The 19,438-nt window shown below is 40.1% G+C and overlaps 1 protein-coding gene across 5 annotated transcripts in view; it reads left to right on the forward strand.

Annotated features, from left to right (window-relative positions):
* NCK2 (NCK adaptor protein 2) overlaps positions 1–19,438 on the forward strand; it is a 134,888-nt gene that overhangs the window by 110,853 nt on the left and 4,597 nt on the right. For all 5 annotated transcript variants that reach the window (XM_067563605.1, XM_067563604.1, XM_067563603.1 and 2 more), the window contains one exon: positions 11,730–12,451. In XM_067563605.1, coding sequence (XP_067419706.1) covers positions 11,730–12,451 — 722 coding nt within the window. The remainder of the gene's footprint in view (positions 1–11,729; positions 12,452–19,438) is intronic.

The following is a 19,438-nucleotide window of genomic DNA, read 5'->3' on the forward strand; positions in this document are numbered from 1 at the left end:
GCAGTGTATCCGATGCCTTAGTGAGGGATACATTACTCAAAAGTGTTCCGACTGCAAAAATCTAAAGGCTACAGACAGAAGAGACAGGGATCTCCAACTCAAACTGATCCTAATGGAGAAGTCATTGAGACCTGCCTCTGATCCTGGCCATGAAACTTCACCCCTATCCGTGGAAAAATTGTCACAGAAAAGGGCTTCGACTTCCCCTAAAAGCCTGCCAAAAAGGAAGAGATCACCGACCAGATCAGTGGTACTTAGACCCAGTACCTATGAGGCACCAGGCTCTTCGGGTACCATTAGAGTAATGGCACTGAATGACACCCAGTGCAGAATTGAGGTCCAAGGCAAAAATTACCTCCTCCACTACGGCACTGACAAGGCAAGCCGCGGCACCAACAACTATCACTGCATCAACCTCGAGAACAGCACCGACGACGGGTACGGCATTGACTGTGAATGCAGCACCGACCCAGAGCACAGCACTGACGACATTGGAGCTGACCACTACATCAGTACCAACTCTGCCAATGGCACCAAATGAATCTATGGTACCGACACCAGTAGCCAGCCAGAAACACAAGTCAAAATCACATCATTGCCACCAGGATGATATAAGGGTGGTTTTCACAACCCAGTCTCCATTCTTTTGGAACATCCCCACCTCACATACCTCCTCATGAAGCCCTGTCTCCAATACAGTCCTCTAGTGGAGATGAGGATGATGATGAAGGAGGAGTATTTTCGCCACAACACTTCTCACCTCACAGATCAGCCACCATCTCCTCAAAATATGGAGCATACACCAGATACCACAGACAATCATGGTATGCCCCACCATGATTTGGACCACTCATGCTGTATCCTGTACAATGGCCCAGCTGGAATGCATGGTCACCCTACACAAGGGAGTGCAGCAGGATGCTCTCATAGGAACAGAACCAGATCACTGCCTTGCTCGGTCCCACCTGAAATCACTGAAGTGAAGACACAACTGTGCAGGCGACGTCACCTACACTGCATAATTCCTCCTCGTCACCGTACGAAGCTATAATACCATCCACATCCACAACAGAGGATGACTTCTAAGAGTTCCAGGAACTGATCAAGAGAGTGACAGAAGAAATATCACTCAAGGAGGTCTCCGAAACCCATCATAAGCTCCTCAAAATCTTACAGACTGCTGCTTCATCTAAAATAGCTTTACCAATGGATGAGGTCCTTATGGAGCCTGCCAATAACATCTGGCAAACCCCAGCCACTATCCCACCAACATGCAAAAGGGTGGACAAGAAATACTACGTCCCCTCCAAAGATAGTTTCTCTCTTTACCCACCCCTCTTCTAACTCCCTTGTCATAGAGGTGACTAATCAAAGGAGCAAACAGTCCCAACATAAGTCCACCCCCCAGCATAGACTGGAAAAGAATGGACTTATTTGGCCACAAAGAATATTCATAGGCCACATTGTAGCTACGTGTAGCCAATTACTCCACATTATCAAACTATGTTCATAACTATACAAGGTTGATGGAAATTATTGAGGTAATCCCAGAGGAAAGACGAGAACAATTCAGATCCCTCGTAAATGAAGGTCGTCTCATTGCGAGGACCATCTTACAGGCTTCCCAGCGGACGGGGCTGTGAGAACAACAGCTACGGTGGTCGTAATGCACAGGGCATCGTCGCTTTGTTTTTGCAGCAAACAGAAGACAACAATTTTGATATCAGCCATACCAACGCAAATACCCACAATACATCCACCACGAAAGACAACATGACACACAATGGAGCAGACCGTGACCACAAAGGAGACGACAAAAGCAGCAGCAACCATCAACATTGCAACCGTCATCCTCCAAGCAGCAATTTTGAGAATATTGGTCCCTTCTGACCTTAGAGTCTGAGTCTATAAAAACAAAGTCACTCTAAGACCTCATCCGAAATGTTTACCAAAAATTAATTCGGCGTTCTACATAAACCAACCAATCTACTTACCCACTTACAGCTCAAAACCACACAGTAATGCACAAACTTCACTATTGCACACATTAGACGTCAGAAGACATCGAAACTCTTTGTGTTCATATCAGAACAATCTAAAAGGGTAAGCTATCTCTACTCAGAGATTGTCTAAGTGAATAGCAGGTTGCGTTCACTCATGCTACAATTTAAAAAACCTCCAAGCTCCTCAAGGAGTCAGAACACACTCCACCAGAGCAATGTCCACATCCACGGCATTCCTCAATAATGTTCCCGTTGCAGACATATGTAGAGCAGCTATCTAGACCTAAGTACATACCTTTACCAAACATTACACTGTTGACCATAACATCTAGATCAGATGCTTCCATAGGCCTGACAGTACTGTCATCCATTAATCATAACTCTGAAGTCCCCTCTGTCCAGTGAGGGACACTGCTCTAGAGTCACCTGGAGTAGAGTACCCACAGGGACACCACTTGAAGAAGAGATGATTACTCACTTTGTGCAGTAACTGAGGTTCTTCAAGATGTGTCCCTGTGGATGCTCTACTACCCACCCTCCTCCCCTCTACTCTGGAGTCTAATAATATCACCCTACGGTAGAGAGAGAACAGAGGGGGTCAGGTCACATGCGCGTGGCTCGAGGCACCAATGGTGCAGCGAGAGAGGGTTACACATGCATGACCTGGACGGTCATTGCTGACTGAAATCTCCAATCCAGGACGCCAGGACATACACCTGGAGTGGCACACCCAGAAGGGGACCCTTCTCGAAGAACTTCAGTTACTGCACAAGGTGAGTAACCCTCTCTTACTGATTCTCTCAAGTTTTTCTCTGAGCACTGTGCTAGTTTTGCTCCACTGTGACTAAATGGTTGTGTCTTTGGAAAGGTGGTCTCTAATGTTGCTGGATCATAACTCATTGAGTGTCTTGAAGATAACACTTAGTGCCTTAATTGGCATTGGAAAGAGAACAGAGAAGTTGTAGAGCATTTGAGGTGGAGGTGGTGCATAAACTGAAGTTTCTGGGTTGCCTCCACCGTTAGCCTCAAATTCAGTAGACTATCAATAGTGGTTTCACATTAGTGAATCACATTAATCAATGAACTAGATCTTCTTCATACAGGAAGAAAAGGTATAGTCTGCTGGCATGCTAAACTAGCTATTTTAAAGAAAATAGTGATAAAAGTTGAGTTAAATTGATTTTTATTTGTTTATAAAAGACACAAACCAATGCATTCATTTTACAGAAATATACATTTAGCATCATTGTGCTACCTCAGTATCCAGGGTTAGGTTTCATTTAATTTACTTGCTGCTGCTGCCTTGTTGGTTTATTTTTTGGAGGGGGGAGTGGTATGGGGGAAATGGGGTATTATCTTTGTTTTTAATTCCTGAATATAGTGGGTGAATGGAAGAATTACTCGGGTACTGTTTTGTTATTTTGTAGAATAGTTTATTTTCATTGTCCTGCAAACAGTTAATATCTTATCTCCAAATGAATTTTATATGCCTTTAATTTATAATTTTCTTAAGATTGAAAGCATTGATACTAAATGTATTTTGACTGGTTGATCATTTGGATATCGTCTAAGCTATTTTCCCCCTCTTCTTTAACCCATCAGTCTGTTTTCTGTAATATGAATTCTTAGAGACTTATCTTTGATTAGGCATACAAACATTTGCCCCACAACCTTCCACCCAGCTAGAGGTCTTGGTTTAGATTTATTCCTTTTCCTGTAATTGATTTGATATACAAATGAGCTATAGAAACCAAATCATTCACTCACTGTTCAGACGTGATTTCCATACATCACTTAAACATGCCATATTTTGCACAGCCACATTGCAGTCTGTGGGTTTAGGTGGCAGCTGAACAATTAAGTTTCTTACTGTAATTATACATTATTCAGAAGTTTGCTTTTGATGTGCCTTGATGTAGAATTGTGACTTTTGTCTGGGGAAAGTTAGTATGTTCTGACAAAAATAATGGTCTATTTAAACTATTCCAGATGATTCTCAAATATTTAGATTAGTCATGGCCTGAGAAAACTGTGAGGAATTCTAGAGGGACCTAACAGTGAGATAAATGGACTTGTAAGATGTAAATGAAATTCAGAGTTGACAAATGCAAGGTAATCCACACTGGAGATAATAGTTTGAACTACTCAGGATCTGACCCAGGCTATGGACAAATGGCTTAGCCTTGGGACAGTAAAGAGGGTTTAGTATATTTTCAGTGTCTTGTGTAAGAAGAAGTTTCAGCACTTAGTGATAGCTTCGATATGTGGGGAGCATGAGTGGTGTGGAAGGATAATTTTGTCAACAGTAAATAGAAAATGGGGATGATTTTGGAGGAAAAAGAAGCTTTATTTAATATTGGAAACCAGACTGCACAAGTTACTCATGAATATAATTTAGGGAACAATTTTGTGGTTTTAGGAATTTAGATAAGACTACTAAAGGTCTCTTCTTCCATCTCTGGATTTTATGATGCTTGTTAATCGGCCCGACTTGAAATAGAACATAAGACTAGTGCTTAAACAAATTTGCGGTATTGATCAGCACAAGGAAGATGCATTTTATAGTCACTTCAGTGCTTCTATTACATATCTGAATGACCAGAAATAGTCAAAATGCAAAAATGTGATAACTCATTAGTAATAATCAAGAACACCAACATGCAGGAGCATGAGAAGACTTAGTAAGAATAGGCTTGCTTGTAAATTGCTTTTGTATTGCAAAAACATTACATGGAAGAAACTATAATTAGAAAATGGAACATAAATCTAGTGAAAAGGATGTGTTTGTCTGCTATAGAACTGCCAGATATGTGATGAAAATCACAGGTTCTACTTCGTGATATTGCTTCCACAGAGGCCAGCTGTAGAAACTGCAGGTCTAATCATAGAATCTCTTTTGAAGTTACATTTGATGAACGTGCATATTCCTTCCTTGGGCTCAAGGACATGTTCACACCCACTTTGGACTCACACATATAAATAGCCCATTCTAATGGACCTCAGCTCCTCTCAGTCTGCCAGATTCCTGTCTCTCTCTGTGTTGTGTGGTAGTGAGGAAAACCATTAATTCTAATTTCTATATATTTCTTGTAGGTTGAGTTAGTAGTAACTTCGAGTTTTTTGTATAAGCTCAACAACTTTATCAATCTAGCCATTAAGACGGATACAACAAAAAACCAAAGGTTTAAGATATGCATATCTTGCTGTGTCAGAAAGCCTGTTTCAGATGGTCATGTTCTTCTGCAAGTCCTTTTCTGAAAGAGAAAAAAGGTCACCAACTGAGAGTCCAAAATCATTTCCTTTGGCATTCATTGAGTGCAGTCTGAGAAGCCTTTGTTAAAAAAGAGTTTCTGAGCACAACATGGTATGGCTGTGAACCCACCTTGGTGCCAAAGCCTGCTGACAGGCAGACTGGGGGTCCATCTCAAAAGAAGGTGGCCTATAAAGATCACTTCATAGTATACTACAGACTCCAAGATCCAGGCCCTTTTCAGCTTTGGAGGATTCTGTTCTGGGTACCAGTGGCTCCAAAGAAGTCATAAGGTGCTGCTAGGAAAAATTCTGAGTTTCAGCCAATGGAACTGACTGGACCTTGTTGTGACCTGCCTCCTCAGATCATACCTTTTTGGCAAAGAAAGGATGTCCTCGGATCCAAGCCATTTGGTTTTGTCCTCTGCTCTGAAGTGCCCATTGGATTGTAAAATTGGTCCTCCCTTTCCCTAGATTATTAACAGACTCCCATTAGGGTGTTAATGAAGGGGCTCTGATGATTCAGCAGTGTTGTCAGTGTGACACTGATTATTCCTTTTTGGGGTTGATGCCCTCAGTTCTGTTGAAGTTTTCTTTGGCGTAGCTGTCCCCTCAGGCGCAAGAGAGTACCTCAATGCTGTGGGAGCCAGGGTTTTAAGAAACTCCAGAGCCAGCCTCAGTGACAAAGGACTTCGGTTTGGTGCTTTGAGGGTCTCGAAGCAGACAAGAATCTACTCCTGGCCCATCTGTTGAAGCTGCTCAGATGGTGCCAGCCACCTGTGTTTTGTCTCAACCCTATATGTGCCTGTAAATTAGAGCAGCCAACCCTTTATGGGTAAAATTTAAAGAGAGGAAAATGAGCTAGTCGAATGATGTCTCAAATTTGACTATGTATACAACAACTTTTCTTATTAGATATATTTATGTAAAACAGGATCTTTGCTACTTTGAAATTCATGTACTCCCACTGCTTTTTCTTCACTTGAAACCTAATTCTCTGTGATTTTTATATTTGTCTTTGCAGCAAATAATTGTTGTGTTCAAGTGAGGTGTAAGAAACAAGAGTATAGGGAACTCCAAAACAAAGTAGTTTTTTTCCATACAAATGCATCTATTAATGAAACCAGGGAAAGAAAAATGCAAAAAAAGGTATCAGCACAATTGTTGCTAAACAGTGTATTTTAATCTTCCAAGAGCAGCTCATGAAGTGATTAATGCTTTCCTTTTCAGAAAACACATCACATGGAGTTCGTTTTTCTAGAGGTTTAGGAGCAGGGATATTCTGACACAAATTATTACTGAAGATTTCTAGTAGTAGCAGCAGGGATGTTTTGAACAAATAGAGTATACATACATTTTTTCAGGGAGCTGTGATTACATCTTGATTATCACAGGTACATACATAAATTCTGATACTGTCTTAACTTAGTTTTTACATAATTATGGCTATTCAACTAAATTTCCTTTTCAGTTAGAGAATCATTTGTCCAGTAGAGTTGCACGTAATAAACAAATGAGTTAGACACGTTGTTAATCCCTCCTACTCTGATTGATGCCAGTAGGCATCTGAGCAGTTACTTTAGTTCTACTACTGGTAACTTACAAGTTTAAAAAAAAAATCTCTCTACAGTGCCTATCACTGTGGTATCTAAGTACCAATCAGTGGCTGACTGGCTTGTTCACTGATCCTGGTAAATAATAGGTGCATAAGTTCAGACAAAAAGAAAAGTCTTTTTTTGAGCTTTGATAGACTTCACTTGTTTGTTGTTTTCTTTTAATTTTCCTACCTTGCTGTGGTTTGTGGCATGAACCGGAAATAGAAGTACTGAAATACGATGTAAGAGGTTGTTTTTGTTGTATTCCTAGCCCAGCCTAAACCAGAAGGTACTGGAAATCTTGTGAAAAAGATACGCTTGTGAGATTTACAGCCTGAATTTGTTTTCCAAGCAAAAAAGCTTTCAGATCATCTTTTAAAGTATCTAATAAACCATTAAAGTGATGGGGGGGAGGGGGTTTAGGCTTCAGAATCCAAGCTTTTTCTTAACGCATATCCAGCTGTCACAATAGATATACCTATTTACAAAACTGACCCTCTCAGTTCAGCTCCATCCTTTCTAAATAGTTCTTAGCTCTGGTTCTGAAACGGCTGTCTTCTGGCTCTGTAGGTGCAAGATCTTTTTGTTCCATTAATTATTTTATCCATGCCTGATCACTTTCTTCTGGCCATGAACTTTTGACATTTAATTGGCTCATGCAGTTTAGTGCTTAAAGAGGATATGTTTGCTTTTCATATTCTGTTACCATAGTGCAGAGATTCCAAGAAACCATGTTACTGCTCTATTTATGAAGTGTATCTAAAATTCAAAACTCGAAAGGGTTAATTGTAGTTGGTCTTCCAGTGGTCTCCATTTTGTCTGTTTTTGTGTTGATTCCACTACAGCCATGTGACATTAGTGAATTTGTAGGCCTGGTTTACACTAGAGTTAGGTCAATGTAAGATAGCTTTCGTTGACCTGACAGTAAGTGTCTACACTAAAATATAGCTCCCACCAATGTAACTCTCCCACTACACCGACTTAATAACTCCACCTCCACGAGAGGTGTAGCGCTTAAGTTGATGTAGTTAAGTAGATGCAGTGTCAGTGTAGACACTGCATTGCTTACATCGACTGTTGCTGCCTTTCAGAAACCGTCCCACAATGTCCCACACTGGCAGCTAACTCTGTGCAAGTGCTCCAGGTTAGGATGCGCACCACTGACAAGAGCATAGTGTGGACATGTAAAACAGATTCAATTACTGTGGTGGTTGTACATTGATGAAACTTAGGTTGACTTAATTTTGTAGTAAAGACTTGCCCTTATTCGTAATGAGGTCTATAGGCCCATGACATTGGACACTCTGCTTTGTGCAGCTTTTGGAGATCAAACCTCTCAATTAGAAGCAGGGAAAGTGTGGCTCCATCTCTGAGAAACTGCCAAATTCTATCTGCCTCTCCAGCTGCAGGCAGGCAAACCAGTTCCTCCTTGCTGCAGAGCAAATTTAAAGAAGAAAAAGTAAATGGGGGGAGTCTTAAACTCTCCAGGCCGTTAGGATTTGCCTTTATAGGCAGAGAGGATTCCCTTTCTCCTCAATGACTGGGATTTTCCATTTCCCCTGCTAACCCACTGGGAGGGAGGGCAGCATGGCAGAGAAGACTGAGAAGGAAAACCAGACTCTGTGTCTCCTGCATCTCCCACACTGATTAAATGCCTGCATGTGGATCTGTACCTGTTCTGTGAAGACCCAGTCCTCTCTCAACTGCTCAGGACATGTCTACACTACAAACTTCAGTTGACCTATGTTAGGTCGACTTACAGCCAATGCACTAATTACTGTGGTGGTTCAGGTCCACACTACCCTCTTCTGTCGGTGGTACGCGTCCTCACCAGGAGCACGTCTAACGTCTTAAGTGGGGCAGTATGGGGGGCTGAGAGCCCAAGCTCTAAGCTCCTCATGCAGCTCCCTACTGGAAGCCCAACTGCCATCTAGGCTTTCAGCTTTGTTCCAGGCTGGGAGCCCTCAACTCCGCACACTCACCCACCTTCATAGGTACCACAGATTCACAGATTTCTTCAAAATGTCTTGTCAGTTCCAACTCTCAAAAGTCAGGTTACTGCTTTGTCTAGCGTGCTTTGTGCAGTAGAGAAATTCATCGTAGTCAGTTGTCCTGCATTTTTCTTATGAGAGCAGCATCTTTTCTGCATCCTGCTGATGTGCATGAAGTTCTTTTATGGAATCTTATCTGGTTCTTTAGCTTACTCCCTCAAAGTTGTGGCAGCTTCAAGGGCAAAAAAACATGTGCCTCATACAGTAAAATCTGTAAAGCACCCACCTGGTTATCTGTTCATACAACGTTCAGAATTCTATACATCCTCATCATCTGATGCTGTCATCAATAGACAGATGCTTCCCAGCTGTAGCATCCCAGTGACTATTAGGAAAGGGTTATCCACATTTGTAGCTGTACACATTTCTGTCTGTAGTTCCCCCTGAGTATATATTGCTATAAAAATCTCAATGTCATGTATCTGTGGACCTCATTACGAATATGAATAGGAAAAATTATCTGTCTGACCTGAAAATTTCCTTTCTTGGAATAATGAGGTTCACAGATCCAATCCATCCTGAATGGATTGTTAATTGAAAAAAGATACTGAATTATTAATTGGTACTCAGTTTGCTATTCATTGAATTCTTTGCTGTACAGGAAGACTGTTCTATTTAATCTTAGTGCTTAATTTTCCTTAGAGTGCTTAGTTTTTCCTAGGCTTACGGATATGTTTCAACTGGTGATTTCTCAGAGGTGGAGCCACATTTTCCCTGCCTCTGATTGACAGGTTTGATCTGTCTCCAAGGCTGCATAGAGCAGAGTACCCAATATCCTGAATCTGTGGACCTTATTACTCCAAGAAAGAAAGATAAGTTTTCCTGTTCTTTAGAACCAGAAATTGGGGTTTCCTGGAACTAATAGGGCTAAATGTTTTGAAATCTCAGTTACTAATGGTGTGGATTTTTTTTGTTTTTTAATGACGTCTCAGTCATTACAGTTTGCATGAAGAAGTAATGAGGTCATTAACTTCAGATTTGTCCAGATTTTCTACCTAGTAACAAATGTTTTGTTTGCACATAACTTCCCTAATTAACTTCATTTAGTTCTTGTATTCATGCTGGTCTATTAGTTGACAGTCACTGCTAAATAGCCAAGACCTTGGCCAACTTCCTACTGGAGTTTGCTCAAAGAGTAGAAGTGCTGTTTTCCCTGTTGTATCACACAGACAATAAGCTCTCTGCTGTCATCTTGCCAAGGAGCACAGCCACTCATTTCCAGCTGAAGTGATATGGTTACAGAAGGATTAGCAGGAGATGAAAACTGGATGGGCAGGCTCTAACAGGGAATGGGTAACCATTTGCAACAAGTCAGAGAACCTTTTGTGATCCTTGGAACTTTCTTCAGTCAAAAGTTATAGTTCTGGATCTTTAATAGATCAGTTTAACCAGTTAATTTATTTTAACTCTATTTGAGGCTGCCTAAACATTCTTAGTCTAACGGACATTATTTTTGTTGCTCGAATGAGTATCCTGTAAGAATACGCTTGATGGGTTCATTTGCGCTAGATGAGCACTTTTGCTGAATTGCTCTGTATGTAATTAAGCAGTGATACAAAATTGGTATTGTAATCACAGTGAAATTACATATATGGCTACTTCTGATGAGACCATTTCTTTTTTTAAATACTGCCACGCTTTTGATTTTCATTGTATGTTTCATAGATCATTTGTATTCATGTCATCTTAGATAAATTGCTCCCTGCTAGTTGAATAATGCTCATTATAGGATCCTGGAACATAGAGAAAAGTACAAAATTGTTAGATTTTGCATCACCTTTATTTTCTGTCCATTGTGTTCGGTTCCTGAATGCTGACTGGCTTGTGCTATATTGGGGTTCCAACTTAATAAATAACATAAGAATTTAATTAAATCACTTGAAATTCAGAAGAACAAACTATTACTCTCCTGTACCAGTCTGTTTATATATACATACAGAGTCTTTGGTTCAGATGTTTGAAAAAGATTGTCTGCAAAACTCTGGAATTTTCTGATTAACATTCTGAGAAGCCACACCAATGCCAAAAATCTCCAGTTAAACATGCACTTCACTCCTTTTTTATATTTTGTATTTACTAATATCATTGAAGATAATTCAGAATGTACATATCATGAAAACTATAGACCCTGAAGCTTGAAGTCACTCCATATAGCCTCATACTGAAGTATGCACTTGTAGTATGCAGTAATCTTCAGTATGGTATCTATGCTTTACAGTTTGGTTACTACACTTTTAACACTGGAACATTGTAGGTGCACAATTCAATAGGAAACTTGTCAGTTAGATACAGTTGTAGCTGAAGTTGCTTGGAGACTGAACTGAAGAATCAAGTGGGGCAGAATGCAGTTTGTAGAAAAGGAGCCTTTTCAATGTGCTAACTTGTTTTTTAATAGTTACTTTTTTTTCCAGATCAATTCAAGTCATTATAGTTAAAATTAAAAGATATGATTGATTGATTGATTGATTGGATTTTAGGACACAGAACCATCTCTGGAGGACTAATTGCTTACATCAAGGGTGTGTCTTTCACTAGTCTCTATTTCTAAGTTTGCATTAAGTGACTTTGTAAAGCAATACATTAAAGAGCAAATTAAAGCTTTATATTTAGAAGCTGAAGCAATAGACAAATGGCAATTTCTTAAAATATTAAGACATTGATATTTCCCAACAGTCTGTTTCCAATAGTATAGTTAAGACCTGTACATCTAACATTTTTGTTAGTTACAGGGAAGCACTTAGCTAATTTTATAGTTATGCATTATAGAGACTAATTTTTTTTTCTATTTATATCCTGCATGCTTACTAGAAATTTCTCTTTTTATTTAACAGGCTTGGGTAAAACAAAAAGGAAGACAAGTGCACGAGATGCCTCACCTACTCCTAGTACAGATGCAGAATATCCATCCAATGGCAGCAGTGCGGACCGGATTTATGATCTTAACATCCCAGCCTATGTTAAATTTGCCTATGTGGCAGAGAGGGAGGATGAACTGTCCCTTGTGAAAGGATCCCGAGTCATTGTTATGGAAAAGTGCAGTGACGGCTGGTGGAGAGGTAGCTACAATGGACAGATTGGTTGGTTTCCTTCAAACTATGTGATGGAGGAAGTTGAGGAAGCAACTGCAGATTCCCCAAGTTTTCTAAGTTTAAGGAAAGGCGCAACCATGAGTAATGGCCAGAGCACAAAAGTACTTCATGTTGTTCAGACACTGTATCCATTCAGCTCTGTCACAGAAGAAGAGCTCAATTTTGAAAAGGGGGAAACAATGGAAGTCATTGAAAAACCAGAAAATGACCCAGAATGGTGGAAATGTAAAAATTCCCGAGGGCAAATTGGTCTTGTTCCTAAAAACTATGTAGTAATCGTAAGTGATGGTCCTACCATTAACGCTTCCCATCCACCTCAGATAAGCTACACAGGGCCATCTTCTACAGGACGGTTTGCTGGAAGAGAGTGGTATTATGGAAATGTTACCCGGCATCAAGCAGAATGTGCCCTAAATGAGAGGGGAGTGGAAGGGGACTTCCTTGTTAGAGATAGTGAATCTTCGGTAAGTGACATTCAACACTTTGCATTTTTATTATATGCTTGATATAAATAAACAAAACTATCACATGGTATGTGGTGTTTGAGGAGGCAGTGATGGTAGTGAATAAATTACCTTACATTAGTCCAATGTAGTGTCTTTATCCCAAAAGAAATGAGCAATTTACAAACTTTACAAACTGATATACTTGCTATACAATGGGATCACTTCATTCACTACTGAGATGCAGCCATCTTTGGAATGAAACACAATAATTGTGAACTAGTTTGTTTACTAATTCTGGAGTCACCAGTCACAATTCCCTAGTAAAGACTGAATTCCATTTTGAATTTAAAGCAGGGACACGCTTCTTAAGTATGAAAAATATAGCGTATCCCGTCCAAATTTACCACACTTACTCTGAGTATAAAAATTAATTTAAAATGGGTCCTTTAAGAAATTTAGAATTTGTAGCAGTCTTTTCTTTGTCTTGAATGATCTTAATAATGAAATAACACAATCTTCAAACTTTTTATATAGTTAACATTTCTTGAAATCTTGTGCATAGGCTATATTTGAAGAAATTAGGTTGTAATAAGGCAAATTGTAATAAAATATTTTTTTTATTATTGTAATAAACTGCAGACAGTTAACTGCAAATTAATATCTCAAGTAATTCTTAAGTTGAGTCACAGTGACATCAGAGGGATATTGTAATTATGTCAAATTAAGCATTACAAATGCAGGAAATTCAGAAGATGGTTACACTTAAAGGTATTCCAAATATGGTATAGTATGGTAATACATAGTTAAATCACTGAAACAACCTCTACCTTTCAGTGACATCATGAGAGGAAAAATGTAGTTAAAATCCCTTCGTGTGTCTTTTAAAAATGTTATCTAATCTGGGACCACGAATACTAAAATATATCTTAAATTGCCCCAATATTGTAATTTTGGATCAATTATATTAATCATTTTTACTTAGAATTTCTGACTAAGATTATTTTTCATTTTGTCTGTTAATCCAATAACAGAAACTGTTACTGTGTTGTTTAGATTCTGTAAAACAATTCACAGAACAATAGTACATGTTGGTGTAAGTACTTGTTGACAAACAGTGGCTTTTCATTAGGTACTATTAAAAATGTACATTTAGTTTAACTGTAGAAATTGAGAATGTTTTAGTTCTTGATGCGTTGCTTGAAGTACATTTTTTATTTCACTTGCTGTATGTAATTAGTGCTAACCAAGTAAAGGTCAGTTTGATTCCAGCTCTTAAAATGGAGTCAAAAGTCTGCAAAAAAATGTTGATGAAGCTTGATCAAGTTGTAATCATAGTCACTTTTGAACACAGCTCTTGTTACTCTGTTCTTTTTTCAGGGAACTTTTCTAGTATTAGCAGAAATACCTACATTGTGTAAATCTTCTTGAATTTACTGGAGTTTAGTTTTTTTTAAACTCAGTGGCATACTTTAAATTGGGATTGCTGGCCACATTGTTTCTGCCAGTTAGGTGTGTAGTGATTGTTGATGTCAAGGGATAACAATTTAAAGGCAAGAAAATAGTTTTTAAAAATTGCTTAAACATTTGTCTTTCGTTTTTTTAATTACACTCTCACAAAATATTGCTTTTTATTTTCTGAAACATATTTCCTGGTTTATTCTTACTAAGTTTAGAAGAATGCGGTGCTGACTTGTATGTCCATTCCTTGTAACCCTCATTTCATACACAATAGTATTGGTGACATACAGATGATGTCTTGTGGTATGATTGTCTGTCTAGGTTTCAGGCCTTCCAACCCTAAGGGTTTTTCCTGATAGACTCCTGGGTTTCGGTCCCTTCTCTGGGGGAAACCCATCAAAATATGCTTCTTCACAACTTAATTCTACCTCTCTGTGAATGTTAGTTCCTTTTTTTTTTCCCAGATCTGCTACAAGTGACTTTGTGCAGCCTCTCAGTTATCTTATTTGCAAGTGGGAGGAATAATATATAGCTGTCTGCCGCTGTAGTGGTGATATGAGGCCTTGGTAAATAAGAAGAGCTATGAAGTACACAGAAATATTCACAGCAATCATTGATAGAAGAGGACTTCAGGCTCACAACCCCCCAGTTTGAGAGACCCTGCTTTAACCCTTTTGGCCACAGCATCACACTGGGAGCTAAACTAGATTTCTGTGCCTGCATATATACCTCTGAATCTTAGATGATTTACTGCATGGGCATTGAAGAAGAGGCAGAGGAAGAAGATCCACTGGCAGTTTTATTTACAGACCTAACCTGTTCGGTGTAAATTGACCTTGTCATTATGGGACCATTCCAGGGGCAGTTAGTCATTATGGACTAATGGGGCTAGACCCTACAATAATGCTGTAGCTATCAGCCATATTTAAGGTTAAGATTCTGTCATGGGCATTTTTAGTAAAAGTCAGGGACAGGTCGTGGGCAATAAACAAATATTCATGGAAGCCGCAACCTGTCCCCTGACTATTATTGAAAATACCCTGGAGGAGGGAAGAAAACAGAGCTGCTGAGGCTTGCAGTTGCTCCAGCTTTGCTGCTGCAGCAGGCTGGCCAGCCAATCAGCTACTCGGTGTCAGCCCTGCCCTGGAAGTCCCAGAAAGTCACGGAACCTCCTTGACCAAATCGTATCCTTAGCCATATTATAAGCATTCTGCAGTGTGGCTGATATATTGCAGGATTTAATACATCTGGTTGCTAGTGAGGGACTTCTGGTGTTGCAGGAGCTGCCACGCACCTTACTCTGCAATACAGTCAGCAGAGGAAGGAGATGCAGAGCAGGGAATGCAGGATTCTGAGGGGCTAATTCTTGTTTGCCCCATAGAGAATAGTGCCTCCCATCCCACTCAAGCTTCAAACCTGCAGATGTGTGACAGAAGCACTCAAAATGTGACAAATGACGAAAACATGGAGTCTTTTGTTGTACGTCATTCCAGAATTGACAGATTACAATGGTTTGTAACTAAAAAAACAAACCAAAAAAACGAACCTATTTTTAAGGATGCTTTTCCTACCATGTGGAATACTTCAATCAATTGTTTTAAAAAGGAAATTGGAAAAAAAAATTCCATTATCTGCAACCATAAGGATCTGTAGAGCTAGCTCAGATTAATTCCACCTCTGCTGAGGTAGAATATACAGTTCCTCGCAGAAGTTGCCTGTTTCCACAATACTTCCCTGTCACCATAATTGTTGCTTCATCTGAAGAAGCAGTATTGTAATGAGGGGGTTTCAGCTGTGGAAGGTGGGACTTTGAGCCTGATGATGGTGAATGTGAGGCATGAGGGGGAGGTTCCATGTAGAGTTTCATGTGTGCATCAGTGGGGCAGATAATTGAAGAATGAGGGTATGGATAATTGGTGAGGGTGGAGGGTGTGCGTGTGGAGGAAACAGTGAAGGGAGTTTGGAGGATAAGATCTAGACTAGGTGGAGAAAAGTTGTGAGTTTGAAAGACCAATAAAGTGATTAGAGAGGTATAAATATAATTTTCCCCACCCTGCCTTTTACAGTGAGTGTACCATGTTTTTCATTTTGAAAGGGGGAATAGGGAGATCAAATCCCTTTTTCTTCCTATTTCCCCAGCATCTTCCCTTATACCCCACCATAATGCCTCCTGTGGCGGTCCCCACTAAAAATATCCCAACTTTTTTTTTTAATGTTTCCAACTACACCAAAATACTAGATTCTTCATAATACACAAAGTAAGTAAAGAGGCTTAAGGTAAAGGAAGGGGAGGGGAAACAACATACCTATCTTCAGGATCTGCATCAATTATAGACCTCTAAAAAGTCAACCCAAGTCCTTTGAATATTTTGGGCATTCCCCTTCTGCAAAATGCCAGTTATTTGTTAACTGCGAGGTCAGCCATATCTCTGAGCCCATCATCAATGTTTGATGGCTACCATTTCTGCAGGATTCATTTTTGAGTGACCAAAACTACACGTTGGAACCATGCCACCAGGTAACCTCCAGGTTTCAGAAATATATCCGAAAACAAAATTTAAGGGGGAGCAGCTCCAATTTAGCATTCAGTATCAAATTGGTCCCATGATCCAACTCATATCAGAAATTCTTAATTATGGAGCATTCCCAAAACACATGAGCTCATGTGGCACCAAGAAAATTACATTTCCAGCAGTAGTCAGCATTCATGAGGCCCACAGCCATTAGCCTGTGTGGAGACCAGTATATTCCAAACAGAATCTTTTGGTGAATAGAATCATAGAATGTTAGAGTTAGAAGGGACCTCAGGAGGTCATCTAGTCCAACTCCCTGCTCAAAGTAGGACTAACCTCAGATAAATCATCCCAGCCAGGGCTTTGTCAAGCTGCAGCTTAAAATCCTCTAAAGATGGAGATTCCACCACCTCCCTAAGTAACCCATACCAGGGCTTCACTAGCCTCTTAGTGAAAAACTTTTTCCTAATATCCAACCTAGACCTCCCCCACTGCAACTTGAGACCATTGCTCCTTGTTCTATCATCTACTACCATCGAGAACAGCCTAGCTCCATCCTCCCTGGAACCCCCTTTCAGGTAGTTAGACTGCTGTCAGATCCCCCCTCATTCTTCTCTTCTGCAGACTAAACAAGCGTAGTTCCCTCAGCCTCTCCTCATAAGTCTTGTGCTCCAACCCCCTAATTATTTTTGTTGCTCTCTGCTGAACTCTCTCCAACTTCTCCACATCCTTTTTGTAGTGGGGGGTCCAAAACTGGGCACAATATTCCAAATGCAGCCTCACCAATGCCAAATAGAGGGAAATAATTACTTCCCTCGATCTGCTGGCAATGCTCCTACTAATGCAGCCCAATATGCTATTAGCCTTCTTGACAACCAGGGCACACTGTTGACTCATATCCAGCTTCTTGTCCACTGTAACCCCTAGGTCCTTTTCTGCAGAACTGCTGCCTAGCTCGTCGGTCCCCAGTCTATAGCTCTGCATGGGATTCTTCCTTCCTAAGTGGAGGACTCTGCACTTGTCCTTGTTGAGCCTCATCAGATTTCTTTTGGCCCAATCCTCCAATTTGTCTAGGTCACTCTGTATCCTATCCCTACATTCCAGGGTATTTACCATTCCCCCTAGCTTAGTGTCATCTGCAAACTTGCTGAGGGTGCAATCTACCCCATCCTCCAGATCATTAATGAAGATGTTGAACGAAACCGGCCCCAAGACCGACCCTTGGGGCACTCCGTTTGTGACCGGCTGCCAGCTAGACATGAAGCCATTGATCACTACTACCTGTTGAGCCCGATGATCTAGCCAGCTCTCTCTCTATTTTATAGTCCATTCATCCAACCCATACTTCTTTAACTTGCTGATAAGAATACTGTGGGAGACTATATCAAAAGCTTTGCTAAAGTCAAGGTATATCATGTCCACCGCTTTCCCCACATCCATAGAGCCAGTCACCTCTTTATAGAAGACAGTCAGGTTGGTCAGGCATGACTTGCCATTGGTGAATCCATGTTGACTGTTCCTGATCACCTTCCTCTCTTCTAAGTGCCTTAAAATGGATTCCTTGAGGACCTCCTCCATGATTTTTCCAGGGATTGAGGTGAGGCTGACCAGTTTGTAGTTCCCTACATCCTCTTTCTTCCCTTTCTTGAAGATGCGCACTATATTTGCCTTTTTCTAATCATCAGGGACCTCCCCCATTTGCCACGAGCGTTCAAAGATAATAGCCAATGGCTCTGAGATCACATCAGCCAACTCCCTCAGCACCCTCGGATGCATTGCATATAATAATTGCATTGCTAATAAGCCTTAGTCTCAGGTCTATAGTTGCTTTTTTAACATTAGATACAACTTGGTTCCATTGCGTTGAAAAAAATGTCCCAGTTTTTTACTTTGAAAATAGGATCAACCTGCAATGGAGAACAGTTGGGGTGGGGGAACAGCTTTCTAACTGCAGTCTCATCACTTATTTTTAGATAGCTCTGCCATTCAATAGATAAGTACTTAAAAGTGGTCTGAAAAGAGTGGGAGATCTATCATAAATTGAAAGCAACAGCTTTGGAAAGAGTGTTAGCCCTTTCCTGGTTTGGCTCAATTTTCAATTTTTTGCTGGGTCTGCCACCCCTTGTGACCTCCCTCCCCCTCCCCTACTTTAAGCACTGACTGCTATAGATAAGCAGAATTAAAATCACGGGATTCCAACACGGTTTTAAGAAATAGTGTATTTTGGACTGAAAAGCTGCAAATGTGTATTTTTAATCTTCAGTTTTCCTTTTTAGTAATTTACAGTTAGACTCTAATTCTCTTCTAGCATAATCGAAGAGAAACACTCACTGTCTCCCTGCCATGATGCCATGCTGTGTAATCCTGATGCAGAATCACCAGACAACCTTAGAAGTTATAGGGACTCAAATTTACTTTTAGGGGACCTTTTAGGAGTGTATGTAACTTCTGAGGCTTTTATACAAGAAAAGTTTGCATGCAAACCAGTTAATTTAAGTGGGAGAAGAGAGAATATCTGCCAAAAGCTGAAACGGAATGGCCTAAAAACCAATGATAATAAACAAACAAACAAACAAATCCAAGAAGGACAGCAAGGCACCAATTCAGGCTGCATTCAACCAACACACTGTAGTATGGTAATGTTAAATTTAAAGAGCAATAGTTCACACACAGATTTTTAAAAACATTCTTTAAACATTTTACTTGTATATTTGCAGTGAGAAAGAACAAAAATACAAATCCTATTACTTTCACAGATTCTTCTTGTATCCTGTGCTACTCACTGATTTTGCCAATAAAGGGTTTCAAAATTTTGCAGCAGCTGTTCAAGCTCTTCCATCTATTTGTACCAGATGATGGCTCTCACAAAAGAGTTAGACAGGCTGTCCCACAGTTTTGAGATGATATGATTTCAGAAAAGGATGCAACTTTACAATATTGTGGTGAAAAAAAGCAATGCTAAATTCTATTATACACAAATCTAATTAGCAACTTCGGGAATGGGAAAAATATGAAACATTGAGTATTCAGTCAG

The sequence above is a fragment of the Emydura macquarii genome, unplaced genomic scaffold (genome assembly GCF_026122565.2).
Source record: "Emydura macquarii macquarii isolate MOO-44397 ecotype Brisbane River unplaced genomic scaffold, CSIRO-AGI_Emac_v2 contig_2531, whole genome shotgun sequence".
In the NCBI taxonomy this organism is placed as follows: domain Eukaryota; kingdom Metazoa; phylum Chordata; order Testudines; family Chelidae; genus Emydura; species Emydura macquarii.